Source organism: Ovis canadensis, chromosome 8 (genome assembly GCF_042477335.2).
Source record: "Ovis canadensis isolate MfBH-ARS-UI-01 breed Bighorn chromosome 8, ARS-UI_OviCan_v2, whole genome shotgun sequence".
NCBI lineage: Eukaryota > Metazoa > Chordata > Mammalia > Artiodactyla > Bovidae > Ovis > Ovis canadensis.
This window is the reverse complement of record NC_091252.1, coordinates 79,934,162-79,949,167: the sequence shown is the minus strand read 5'-3', so window position 1 is coordinate 79,949,167 and position 15,006 is coordinate 79,934,162. Positions and strand designations below refer to the sequence as shown.

Genomic DNA, 15,006 nt, shown 5'->3' with positions numbered 1-15,006 from the left:
GCCCAGGGAATACCCATGTGCCACTCAATATCGACATTTGTTAAAATTGCTCCATTTGCCTTATTGTGTATCTACTCATGGAGCCTTCCATTCAAACTGTCCATCAAGGAGACAGGAATTTTGAAGGAGAAGCTGATGATGGTGACTCCAGGGTTTATTCGTTTGTTTTTCACTGAGATATAATTCACATGTTGTAAAACTGAGTCCAGAGTTTGGGCATAAACCATAATAAGGATGTGATTACCAGTAATTGAGGTGGGAAACGTAAACTAAGACCCCAGAGGGAGGTGGAGTCAGGTACTCGTCTTGTATGTTAGTATCAGATGCCTATTAGATGTCATAGATATCTATGTACAGATGCTAAGGACGCAGCTGTAATGAGGTCTGAATGGGGAGAGAGGGCAAGGCCAGAGATACAGCTGTGTGAGTCATCAGTAACAGTGACCCATCAAGACAGTAGTTCTCAAGCAGAGAGGCTGGGTCAATAAAGTATCTAAATCATTAGATATAGAAGAATGGCTATCATTCTAAAACCTGTCCAAACCAAGACAGAAACATATCTGTTCAATGTGCCAGACAGACTTCTTACTGAGTATGTGCTCATCGACTCAGTCATGTCCAACTCTTTGCAACACCACAAACTGTAGCCCGCCAGGCTCCTCTGTCCGCAGGCTTTTCCAGGTAAGAATACAGGAATGGGTTGACATTTCCTACTCCAGAGGATCTTCCCAATCCAGGAATCAAACTGAGTCTCTTGCATCTCCTGCATTGGCCAATGGATTCTTTACCACTGTGAAACTTGGGAAGCCCCATTATGCTATGTATCCAAGTCAAAATAAATAGAAACCTATTACTTTACCTCTGATTCAACTGCAAAAGAAGCAGTGGTGTGAGAAAAAGGACTTTATCTTAGTCATATTGGTAGCACATACCATTACAACCTACTTCAGTTCAGTTCAGTTCAGTCGATCAGTCATGCCCGACTCTTTGCAACCCCATGAATCGCAGCACGCCAGGCCTCCCTGTCCATCACCAACTCCCGGAGTTCACCCAAACTCATGTCCGTCGAGTCAGTGATGCCATCCAGCCATCTCATCCTCTGTCATCCCCTTCTCCTGCCCCCAGTTCCTCCCAGCATCAGACTCTTTTCCAATGAGTCAACTCTTCGCATGAGGTGGCCAAAGTATTGGAGTTTCAGCCTCAACATCAGTCCTTCCAATGAACACCCAGGACTGATATCCCTTAGGATAGCCTGGTTGGATCTCCTTGCAGTCCAAGGGACTCTCAAGAGTCTTCTCCAACACCACAGTTCAAAAGCATCAATTCTTCGGCACTCAGCTTTCTTCACAGTCCAACTCTCACATCCATACATGACCACTGGAAAAACCATAGCCTTGACTAGACTGACCTTTGTTGGCAAAGTAATATCTCTGCTTTTTAACACGCTATCTAGGTTGGTCATAACTTTCTTTTCAAGGAGTAAGCGTCTTTTAATTTCACGGCTGCAATCATCATACTCAGTGATTCTGGAGCCCAAAAAAATTAAGTCTGACACTGTTTCCATTGTTTCCCCATCTATTTGCCATGAAGTGATGGGACCTAGTAAATACATTCTGAATGAATAAAATCATTTGAAATAAATCTATATATATGAAAAGTCACATGCTACATCACAAAGTTATTTTAAGGCTTTCATTTTTCAGAGCATAATTATTAGCATTTTAATGCCTAACTCTAATATACACTCATTATTTAATATAGTATATAACATATAAAATCTTCTATGCCAAAAAAATCCCATGTGAAATAAGTATTCTTTGAGAGCATAAGCTTCCATCTATGACAGATGAAAAAATATAATTATCAATACTAGTAAGCATTAGTAAAATGTGCCCATATTTGGGGACACTTAAAACAGTTGCATAATCCCACTTCTTTGAGAACAAAATCAATAAACATGAAAAAGGTATCACAGTAATTCTTAATGCACACCTTATTCCATGACGAATTTACAGTTCTTAAGCTCTCTGAAACTTTTTCTCTTTCATGTAAACTCAGACTTTTATCTGAAAGCATTTCCAGTTCAGTTCTATTCAGCCACTTGAGTTTCTCAGCTTGTACATCCATCTCCTGGGTTAAGTCCTAAGAGAGTCAGAAGAGAGGTATGGTTAAAAGTTTGTCATGCCAGTAAAAGATCAAGAACTGTGTTAGAAATCTCTACGGGAAATAGTCCTATAAATGTGGGCCTTTAATTTCTTAAATGGAAAATAAACTTCTAAGAAGCCTGAATTGATGTTAACAAACTGTAACTAATTTGGGAATGAACTCCCACTTCCAGTATGCACTGTATGAAAATGAATTACTACTCCCAACTCTGCACCTCTTAACAGGGTCATATAATATCATATTTATCTTGACAACTTAATATTCTGTTCTTAGATAAATCATAAAAATTGTGTTTATTCTACCAAAAGGCCAAAAATCCCGAGAAACAACAGAAGCATTTTAAGCGTGCATGTCTACCTATCCCAATATACTGTGCTAACCCTTGTGACTAACCCCAAATTGTTTACAAAAGGCATATTCCAAGAAAACTACTAAAATTTTTATAATAAACACAAACAAGCTTGTTAGATATTTGTCAGATTTTGAAATGAAAACTTAATAACCACTTGCCATGTATTTTTCATCGGTATTAAAATTTTCTTTCCCCAAATACCTCAATCCTATTCCTTTAGATAAAATCTCTAATCAGATTAGTGGGTATCATTTTAGATATTCCTTGCTGCACTCATGTATATGTATCTATACTCACACACAATTTCTTTTAATAAAAATGTGAGCACATTTTGCTTATTGCTCTACCAGTACTTTAATTCTTAACACAAAAAATATAAAATTTGTGGATATAAAAATGTATGGACATTTGGGTATATTAACATACCTATATACCTTTACGTATTTTTATATGTTGTATACCTATACAATTTTAAACAATTCTTGCTGGTTGCAGATCAACAAAGAAACTTTAATTAATACAACTGTGACATTAAGTCCATAATAAGCTGCAGTAACTGCAGTAACTCTCAAGTCACTTGGAGTCTTCTTGTAGAACTCATTTTATAGATGCTGCTGCTGCTGCTGCTGCTGCTGCTAAATCACTTCAGTCGTGTCCGACTCTGTGTGACCCCATAGATGACAGCCCACCAGCCTCCCTCGTCCCTGGGGTTCTCCAGGCAAGAACACTGGAATGGGTTGCCATTTCCTTCTCCAATCCATGAAAGTGAAAAGTGAAAAGTGAAGTCGCTCAGTCATGTCCGACTCTTTGCGACCCCATGGACTGCAGCCTACCAGGCTCCTCTGCCCATGGGACTTTCCAGGCAAGAGTACTAGAGTGGGTTGCCATTGCCTTCTCTGCATTTTATAGATAGTAATCAGTAATTAGTAATTTTCTAAATCCAAAAGGAAAAAACTATACTTCACAGCATTATTATATTCTAAAATGATGATGACAGTTTAAAAATATTCTAAAATCCTTTGGTCCAATACTTAGACCCACATGACATCATTTTTACATGAGTGAAGCCTTACCTCTGCAATGATGAAATAACAGTTGTTCTTTAAAATTAAAAATATATATATATTCCTCTTTAAAGTTCACCACTCTTACCATAAATACAAAGCTTCTTCCCCTTTTCTTATTTAGTCATGCAATATCTTATTTTTAGTGTTAATGTTCATGCATCAAAAAAGCATCAGCAAATATAGAGACAAATAAATCACTTACTGTTAATTCTTGCAGGTTTCCTTCCAGTTCAGTGGTTGATCTTTTCTGTACAGCATTCTCAGCCTTTGTTAACCAACAGATAATCTCATCTAGTCTTTCTCTATATTCCATCATCTGCTTACTTTCTCCTTTTAACCTAAAAGGACAAATTATTTAAAAATACTGAGAAAATTAACCAATTAACTAGAACACTATATATCTACATTGGATATTCTGACCAAATATGCCACATACAAAAAAATAATCTTAATATGTATCAATTATTTTAACATGCACTTCTAAATGAGTATTAATGTATACATTTTGCAAAGTTATATGCAAATATAAGAATAAGATTTCTTCCTTCAATAAATTAAAAAATATTGAAACTAAAAAATGTTGTCTTCCTTCATCATAAAAACTATGTATAAATTTAATACAAAGGACTTTTTAAAGCTAGACACCACCATACAGCATAATGGAGGCTTTAAAAAGAAAACATGAAAAATGTCTTTATCTAAAATAATAAGGAAAAATACATAATTCTCTTTGAGTACTCCATGGAGATAGAAAGGTATCATTATATGACATTCACATTAGGGGGCAACTATTACTCTACTTTATTCATAGGAAGGAAAGAAACAGCAAGAACAAGGCAAGATACCAAAAATGGGAAATTTTTAGAAATATTAGGAAAGACAAGAAAAATGGGAATTTGATGAGCTCATTAAAATAAGTATTATATTTGAAAATAGCACCAAGTTACAAAAAAGGGTTTAGAAAAACAAAGCCAAAGTTTTAAAGGACATAAGGAAACAGTCATATGAATATAAAAAAGGAACTGCCTTAATTACATCTTTTAATGTTATAAGAATAACATTTATAATTATATAAACCATCTGTCAAAAGATGAGAATATGATCAGAACTCATTTGACAAACACGATTTTTAAGAAAGAGTTTGAAAGCTATTTAGAACTTGGTGGTGGTATCACTTCTATAGCTCCTGCTATTAGCTGATGGCTTAAAAATAAAATGCAATTTTTTAAATGAATTATATTATGTCATCCCTAATAAGAATTTACATTTTTATGCCTATAATTTTTTCTTTTTAATCACAAACACACCTAACACAATGATGCAATACGTATAGATAAAATGCTAAATAATCTATTTAATAGAGAGTCAGTGATATTTGAAGGAGAATATTTTAATGTTTAAAAATCTAATAAGGAAAGGGGGAGGAATAAATTAGGTGTTTGGGATGAACATATACACACTACCATATATAAAGTAGACAACCAACAAGGACCTACTCTATAGCACAGGGAACTATATTTAGTATTTTGTAATAACAAATAAGAGAGAAGAATCTAAAAAGAATAGATACATATGTATGTGTATAACTGAATCACTTTTGTGGTACACCTGAAACTAACACAACATTGTAAATAACCTTTAATTTTAAAAAATTGATGATAATCTCTACAGAATCACATCCTTCCCCAGCAGCTCAGTCGGTAAACAATCTGCCTGCCATGCAGGAGACCAGGGTTTGATCACTGGGTTGGAAAGATCCCCTGGTGAAGGAAATGGCAACTCACTCTGTTATTCCTTCCTGGAAAATCTCATGGACAGAGGAGCCTAGCAGGCGAGGCTAAGAGGTTCCAAGTGTCGGACACGACTTAGAGACTAATCTCCACAGGATCATAAGCTTTCATTTTTAAGCATTCATCGGGAGAGAACACTGCTTCAAGATTTAAATAAATGAATAAAGCTATATATGAATTGTTTAGACTACCAGAACCCAAACAGGTAATTCACCCTCTGTATCGAAGAGTCTTTAAATAACAACCGGAAAAACAATGAAAATATTACTATTGACCTTGTGTTTCAAAAAAAGTAGCAATTTAAATTTCCAGGGTTTCATAATCACAACTAATGTAGTATTTTGAAAATATATCTACGAGGAAAACCAACATTATCAAGTAATTTCAATAAGACATATTTGAGACTCACAAAATTTTCATCTGCAAATTAGCTAAATATAATCTACATTTTAAATGTTATCACTAAGTAAAAACAAGTTATAAATTCATGTTCAAACAGCAGATAACAATTGCTCATTAAGGAATAACACCATAAGTTGCTGAACTGTGCAAATATTTAACAACAGACACTCAATACAAAAATAAATTGAGCTGTGTGTTATTTCTCAATGAGTAATAACAGTACACATAATAAGCCCATAAAGTTGCAAGGTGGCCCCAAGTTAAGACAAATTCAAACCTAAAGTTAAATGTGAATTTATGAAAACAAATACTGCTTTAATTAAAATACAAGATGCTAGAGAAGAGATTCATTATTCTTTCCTCTTCTCAAAAAAATGAGTCAAGCATCTTTTAGCTTCACCATGTCAGTCCCAGAAGCAATAATTGTCACATTCCACAGAGATCCATTTGAAATTGATTAGGGAAATTTCTACAGTTATTGCTAATACCATACCAGCAAGTACATCTTTTTTCTTAAGAAGACCTGGAAGAGATCATTTTCAAGATAGAGGGACTCTCCCTGCCAACTCATTCACTTTAGTTGAGTTGCTCAGTCGTGTCTGACTATTTGTGACCCCGTAGACTGCAGCAGGCCAGGCTTTCCTGTCTATCACCAACTCCCAGGACTTGCTCAAACTCATGTCCATCAAGTTGGTCATGCCATTCAACCATTTCATCTTCTGTTGTCCCCTTCTCCTCCTGCCTTCAATCTTTCCCAGCATCAGGGTCTTCTCTAAGGAGTCAGTTCTTCACATCAGTAGGCCAAAGTATTGGAGCCTCAGCTTCAGCAACAGTCCTTCCAATGAATATTCAGGACTGATTTCCTTTAGGATTGACTGGTTTGATCTCCTGGCAGCACAAACTCATTAGCATGACACATAAAATCCTATGGGACTCCCCACCCTGCCCCTGATCCCCTGAGCCCTTCTCACCATCTAACCACAGGTTTTTTACTCAGCCACACTATTTCATGCCTCCCACCTTGCCTGTTCTGTACCATTTGCCTTCAAGACCATCCTTAAGAAGAATTTATAGGAAATTGTATAAATGCTTCAATTTCAGCTTCTGGATCCCTCCCCTGAATGTGTGAATTCCACAGCCCATCACCCCTGAGTCTATGACAACACACTATCTTCTTATAATAATAATGTACCCTTTATCACAACAGATTACTTTTTCCTTTAAACATTTTCTTCATCATAGTCCCTCTGAGTTCTTTAGTCATACTTGTATCCCCTGCGCTAAACACAAAGTTCATAAATACTGATCAAATCATTTAATCAATCATTGGTAAAACAGCAATACCATGCTTGGAGAATAAGTCATAGGATAGCTTACAATAACAGAACTAGATATTTTGAGTGTTTAGTATGAATAGACAGAGCATAAGCTTTTTACAAAAAGTGTCTCCTTTAATCCTCATGACAATCCTCTGAGAAGATAGCCCAGTTCTCATTCACATAGGAGGAAACTTAGCCAGAGAGCTCTGAGGTCTACCCACCTTTTACATGCACAGTATTCACGAGATTAAGTACTGTCACTAACTTTCTATGAGACCCTGGACAGTTATTAACACTTCACTTCTCCACTCTGAGCCTCAGTTTCCAAAGCTGTACAATGGATCTAAATAGCCCCCTCACAGGGTAGATGTGAGGATTCAGTTCAGTTCAGTTCAGTCGCTCAGTCGTGTCCAACTCTTTGTGACCCCATCAATTGCAGCATGCCAGGCCTCCCTGTCCATCACCAACTCCCAGACTTCACTCAAACTCATGTCCATTGAGTCCGTGATGCCATCCAGCCATCTCATCCTCTGTCGTCCACTTCTCCTCCTGTCCCCAATCCCTCCCAGCATCAGAGTCTTTTCCAATGAGTCAACTCTTCACATGAGGTGGCCAAAGTATTGGAGTTTCAGCTTTAGCATCAGTCCTTCCAATGAACGCCCAGGACTGATCTCCTTTAGAATGGATTGGTTGGATCTCCTTGCAGTCCAAGGGACTCTCAAGAGTCTTCTCCAACACCACAGCTCAAAAGCATCAATTCTTCAGCACTCAGCTTTCTTCACAGTCCAACTCTCACATCCATACATGACCACTGGAAAAACCATAGCCTTGACTAGATGGACCTTTGTTGGCAAAGTAATGTCTCTGCTTTTGAATATGCTATCTAGGTTGGTCATAACTTTCCTTCCAAGGAGTAAGCGTCTTTTAATTTCATGGCTGCAGTCACCATCTGCAGTGATTTTGGAGCCCAAAAAATAAAGTCTGACATTGTTTCCGCTGTTTCCCCATCTATTTGCCATGAAGTGATGGGACCAGATGCCATGATCTTCATTTTCTGAATGTTAAGCTTTAAGCTAACTTTTTCACTCTCCTCTTTCACTTTCATCAAAAGGCTTTTGAGTTCCTCTTCACTTTCTGCCATAAGGGTGGTGTCATCTGCATATCTGAGGTGATTGATATTTCTCCTGGCAATCTTGATTCCATCTTATGCTTTCTCCAGCCCAGCATTCCTCATGATGCACTCTGCATAGAAGTTAAATAAGTAGGGTGACAACATACAGCCTTGACGTACTCCTTTTCCTATTTGGAACCAGCCTGTTGTTCCACGTCCAGTTCTAACTGTTGCTTCCTGACCTGCATACAGATTTCTCAGCAAGCAGGTCAGGTGGTCTGGTATTTCCATCTCTTGAAGAATTTTCCACAGTTTCTTGTGATCCACACAGTCAAAGGCTTTGGCATAGGCAATAAAGCAGAAATAGATGTTTTTCTGGAACTCTCTTGCTTTTTCCGTGATCCAGGGGATGTCGGCAATTTGATCTCTGTTTCCTCTGCCTTTTCCAAAACCAGCTGGAACATCTGGAAGTTCACAGTTCACGTATTGCTGAAGCCTGGCTTGGAGAATTTTAAGTATCACTTTACTAGCCTGAGAGATGAGTGCAATTGTGTGGTAGTTTGAGCATTCTTTGGCATTGCCTTTCTTTGGGATTGGAATGAAAGCTGACCTTTTCTAGTCCTGTGGCCACTGCTGAGTTTTCCAAATTTGTTCGCATATTGAGTGCAGCACTTTCACAACATCATCTTTCAGGATTTGAAACAGCTCAACTGGAATTCCATCACCTCCTCTAGCTTTGTTCATAGTGATGCTTTCTAAGGCCCACTTAACTTCACATTCCAGGATGTCTGGCTCTGTGAGTGATCACACCATTGTGATTATCTTGGTCATGAAGATCTTTTTTGTACAGTTCTGTGTATTCTTGCCACCTCTTTTTAATATCTTCTGCATCTGTTAGGTCCATACCATTTCTGTCCTTTATCGAGCCCATCTTTGCATGAAATGTTCCCTTGGTATCTCTAATTTTCCTGAAGAGATCACTAGTCTTTCCCATTCTGTTCTTTTCCTCTATGTCTTTGCATTGATCTCTGAAGAAGGCTTTCTTATCTCTCCTTGCTATTCTTTGGAACTCTGCTTTCAGATGCTTATATCTTTCCTTTTCTCCTTTGCTTTTCTCTTCTCTTCTTTTCACAGCTATTTGTAAGGCCTCCCCAGACAGCCATTTTGCTTTTTTGCATTTATTTTCCATGGGGTTGGTCTTGATCCCTGTCTCCTGTACAATGTCATGAACCTCAGTCCATAGCTCTTCAGGCACTCTGTCTATCAGATGTAGTCCCTTAAATCTATTTCTCACTTCCACTGTATAATCATAAGGGATGTGATTTAGGTCATACCTGAATGGTCTAGTGGTTTTCCCTACTTTCTTCAATTTAAGCCTGAATTTGGCAATAAGGAGTTCATGATCTGAGTCACAGTCAGCTCCTGGTCTTGTTTTTGCTGACTGTATAGAGCTTCTCCATCTTTGGTTGCAAAGAATGCAATCAATCTGATTTCGGTGTTGATCATCTGATGATATCCATGTGTCGAGTCTTCTCTTGTGTTGTTGGATTAAATGAGGCCAAATGCTGTCTTTGCCACATGGCTACCTCTCAATCAAGACACACAAACTATGACTGACTTTTACCAAACCACACAAAATAAAAGATGATGTTAGTTTATAAACAGTTGCCAGGACTGCCCTGGTGGTCCAGCGGTAAAGAATCCACCTGCCAATGCAGGGAACACGAGTTCCATCCCCGGCCCAGGAAGATCCCACGTGCCATGGAGCAGCTAAGTACATGTGCCACAAATACTGAGCTCTCACTCTGAAGCCCACGAGCCACAAATACTGATGCATGTGTGTCCTTAGAGCCTGTGCTCTGCAAGAGAAGCCACCACAATAAAAACCCTGCACTCTGCAACTAGAGAGTAGCCCCTGCTTGCTGCAACTAGAGAAAAGTTGAGCAAGGAAGAACAAAGACCCAGCACAGCCAAAAATTTTAAGTAAATAAACAGATAAAAGTTTTTCTAAATTAGGCAAAAGCTCCTTTTTGCAACAAGCATGTATTATTTTAACAATAAAAGAGAATAAATCTTTCAAAAGCAGCCACAAGCCAAATACTCAAAGTTCAATATTTTATGTTATACTATAATACTGAACTTGATAAAGTATTAGATTGGCCTTTAACAAAACAACAGTTTATCACTAAAATAATATATCATCTACAGTTAAAATTATCAGAAAAAAATATCTCGGAGATTTTAAAACAAAACTATCATTAACTCACCCTCTCAAGATGAAATGTATTCAGCAAAATAGGAATCATCCATTAAATCCTGACTGTCTCAAACATAATTTCAAATAATGGTAAAGTAATACATGAAATAATATGTGCAATGTTGAGTATTCTTTCACTGGTAATCAAACATGTTTGCAACCAGAAGACACCCTAGTATTAATATGTGGGGCAGTGCAACATAATCTGACATAAAAACACAATAATAAATTATATTTACTATGTCATATAGATGAGGAACTGTATTATGTACACAGCACTGACGTATAAAGACACAGGGCCTTAGACACCAAGAATTTCTCAGTGAGACAGATTCCTCATCAAGACCCAGAAACCCTGTCAGGAAGTGAGGGAGGGAGAAGCTTGCCCTGAAACCCCCTTCTTCAGCCAGAGAGTTCAGAGTGCTCCTCCACCTACTTCAAATTCCGGTCGCAAAGTCCCTGTGTCATAATAAACAGAAAAAAAGAGGAATGAAGATTTTTTTTGACATATCTGAGTAGAAAAGTTAGACAATGGATGGCCTTTTAAACATAGAAAAACACAAAAATACAGAACGTGGACAGTGGAAGTCTTAAACGTCAGCAAAACTCTTGTAACATGAGAGCAAAAAGTGAAAGCGTTAGTCACTCGGTCGTGTCTGACTCTCTGCAACCCCATGGACTGTAGCCCGCCAGGATCCTCGGTCCATGGGATTCTCCAGGTAAGAATACTGGAGTAGCCATACCCTCCCCCTAATATCAAATGATAAAAAGAACTTGGAACTCATCATCTTGTATCTCAAGGTTCTGCCCAAATACCCTCACCCCGTGCCCTTGAGTTATCACGGCTTAATCACCTTGGTCGCCGATCCTTCACTTCTGCAGCGATTGCACCCCAGCGTTGGTTTAAACCTGCCAGCTTGTCCTTCAAGAAGCTTCCATCTGTCGGGGAGAGTTTCTGTATAATCCCATCCCCCGTTCTGTTTAGTGCTGCAAAACTCGGCTGGTGGCTGCTGATCCCCTCCTCGAGTTCCTGTAACAGAGAACCACTCAAGATTAACTCCACTGCTAAATTAAACTGTTCTGAGGCAGTGAACCCATTTAGGTACCATGGCGTAGTGTCAATATCAGTGTTAGAGAAACAAAGCCCTGGAAAGATATTTTATGTATATGAAAAAGGCATTTTTAACACTTTAATTACAGTTCAATCAACAGATTAAATGAAATCTATTTTGAAATCTAACCCACTCTTATGAATGTCATCAGGCAAAATACAGCAAAAGAGAACAGCCTAATAATACAAAATAAATAACAGCTTTTTATATTGACACATAAGCATCAATCATGCTTGATTAAAATGAATTCCTTATCATCTAAACACGGGCTTGAAAGTGTCTCTTAAAAAACGGTTTAAACCCTCTACTCCCAGATATTATTATGTCCTACCATATGTAAGTAAACCTCAGCGTGCATTTTATTGAGACATTGCTTCACTGGTCTGTAAATTTTTAAGCACTGGATTAAGAAAGGATATTTTAAAGTCAAATATAAGTACTTCTCTATGACTCTAAAAATAAGAAAAATGTATTAACATATTGATGAGAAAATAAAAGCATTCTCTAACTCCTCATAAACCTTCTACACTAAATATATTTTAAAAAATTAATAAAAGAGAAAATATTCTCAACAAGGGTAAATTGAAATTTTAACCGTTATTTCTAAAGACCTATTACTGTCAGCAGAACTGATTTAGCTATTGTGTTCTATTTTCCCAAGACTGAATTAGACTTACATGAGCAGCTGCCCTGATATAACTCAAAAATAATTTACTTTTATAATAATGATCAATGATACAAAGAAAAATAAGATCTCTAAGTATTTAACTATAGAAAATAAAGGTGAGGTATACAGATATCTTTTTGTCCTTGATAGAGTCTTGAGTATAAAATTTTATAGGTTCTGAATATAAAATTTTAAAAATAAAATTGTTTTGATATTTTTCAAATATTATTTAAATTTCTTTAAATTCCTAATTTAAATTGAAAGACTATTTTTTTCATAGACCTTTGAAACTGAAAACTAGAACTGGAACAAAAATAACAGATTGTCTGTATATCCCTGAAAAATTAATATTGTAGGCCCCTCCTTTTAAAACCTGTCTTAAATGGTGCATACTAAATAAGCCAAGTTTTCAGCATGTCCCCAGCCTCTTACAGAAAGCACTCACCTGCTGATGTATCCTGGCCTTCTCTAAGTCCAGGCCACCATCCTGACCAAAAGTACCAGCCAGTAACTCTTCAGCTTCTGTTATCCAGTGTGTGAGGTCATTAAGGTCACAGTGGAACTGTCTCCATTCCTCCATAGCCCTATCAAAATAACTAAGGGGCAACAAACAAAATAGGTTTCCAAACTTTCCAGGACTGTCTAGAAGCGATTTTCTAAAAAGGAAATTTAAATCTCATTTAAACCAAAAGCCTTAAAATGAGTGAATTCACAGCTCACTGCTCTATAAGACCAGTTTTCGTAATGGATTACTGTTAATGATTCCTCTTACAGAAACATGCATCATACCAAGAGTAAAGCAATCTGCATCTACCTTCCCCCTCACATCATGCACACAGACACACACACACTAGGCAGTTTTCTAATTGAATAGAGAGGCATCTCTGTCTGCAAAAATCAAGATAGATTAGCTGCAGGCGTGTTAGCCCACCCAACTTTGAACACTTAACATTTTAGATATCATGAAATGTATAATATGATTAATTACTTTATTCTCTTAGGAAAAAATTAGGGTATTTTATTTCCAAAACACTTAGTTCCCAGCTAGAACAAAACTTAAAGGCCAAAACACATCAAAATTCCCTTGCAGTCTATTAACTCTGTGCTACAGACTGAATTGTATACCCCCCCCCCCCAAATCCATATGTCGAAGCCCTAACCCTTAACATGACTATATTTGGAGACAGGGTGTTTAGGGAGGTAATTCAGGTTAAATGAGATCATAAGTGTTAGTTTCTCAGTCATGTCCGACTCTTTGTGTCCCCAGGGACTGTGGCCCAGCAGGCTCTTCTGGCCATGGGATTTCCCAGGCAAGAACACTGGAGTGGGTTGCCATTTGCTTCTCCAGGGGATCTGCCTGACCCAGTGATTGAACCCACATCTCCTGCACTGCAGGTGTATTCTTTACCCTCTGAGCCACCAGGGAAGTCCAAATGAGGTCGTATCGGTCACTAATCCCATAGAACTGTTGGCCTAATAAGAGAAAGAGACATAAGAATCTCTTTCTGTGTCTCTTTCTGTCTATCTGCTACTGTCTGTCTGTCTCTCTCTCTCTGCAAGAGCACAGAGGAAAGACATGTAAGGACACAGCAAGAAGGTGTGTCCTTGCAAGCCAGGAAGAGAAGCCTCACCAGAAACTGAGCTCTGCTAGTACCTTGATCTTGGACTTCCAGCCTCCAGAACCGAGAGAAAATAAATGTCTGTTGTTTAGGCCATCTGCAGTCTCTTATTATGGCTGCGCTACACTTAGCAGCAGCAGCAGCAGCAGCAGTAGACTAACGTATACTCTGTGCTGTAACTAACCTGGTGTGTCTCACTGATCGGAACACACAGCAGGATGGGAGAAGCTGCAAAGCTCAGGTTAGACAATGAGACAAAGACTGCTAAGACTTCTATTCAAACCTAACTCGTTAGAAATGAGATAAAGTCAGATTCCAGTGCTTGTCATATCTGGAACAAAATAAAATACATATGAAGAGGAAAAGCCTTCTTGGCTTGGAATCCTATGTCATTTCTGTCGACCTTTTAATTTAGAGTAGTGGTACCAGGAGAAGTTTAGAAGAGATCTCAGAAATTTTAGTGACAATACAAAATAGTTTGTAATAAAAAGGTAATATTAATATTTTAAAAAGCAATAAAATGGTCCCTAACATCGCTAACTGCTAAATAATGTTTATGTTTCCTTCTTCCATGAAAAACATTTTGAAAATTCAATTAATATTTGCTGAGTGCCCACAAGGTAACAACATTCTATTGGGCATGACAAAAATAAAAGCACTTCAAACAAAACGTGATGAGAAGATATTAAGATAATCTTCACTATCATTTGTAAAAACACAGCAAACATAAATTCTGAGATGGTGAAGTGTGAATAGAAAATATTGCTAGAAAGGCTGCTCCAAAGACTGAGAATAGAAATGTTAAACTTAGTAAAGATAATTACCATCAAAACAGAACATAAATTCCAGTAAATCTAAGCATAATACCTGTGGATTTTATATTAAAAAAAAAAAAAACACGACAGAAAGATCCATGTTCAGATGGGATTCAAAGAACTATCTCATCCTCTCTAATCCAGCCAGCTTTTATGGGAGGCAGCAGGGAATTGCAAAGGACTATGGACTTCCAGAGACTCATAGGACTCAAAGTACAAGTCTTACCCCATCTATGGTTTGTATTAGAAACAGAAGCATGTAAGTTTACTGTCTCTAATATTCCAACTTGATATATTCCCTCCCAAACTCATCTTATTGCGAAGGAGGC

General features: G+C 37.7%; 1 protein-coding gene across 13 annotated transcripts in view; it reads right to left on the bottom strand.

The window, feature by feature from the left end:
- The window catches only part of UTRN (utrophin), a 555,792-nt gene that overhangs the window by 297,570 nt on the left and 243,216 nt on the right, over nt 1-15,006 (bottom strand). For all 13 annotated transcript variants that reach the window (XM_069598624.1, XM_069598629.1, XM_069598632.1 and 10 more), the window contains 4 exons: nt 12,689-12,839; nt 11,319-11,494; nt 3,788-3,923; nt 1,993-2,142 (listed from right to left, as the gene is read on the bottom strand). In XM_069598624.1, coding sequence (XP_069454725.1) covers nt 1,993-2,142; nt 3,788-3,923; nt 11,319-11,494; nt 12,689-12,839 — 613 coding nt within the window. The remainder of the gene's footprint in view (nt 1-1,992; nt 2,143-3,787; nt 3,924-11,318; nt 11,495-12,688; nt 12,840-15,006) is intronic.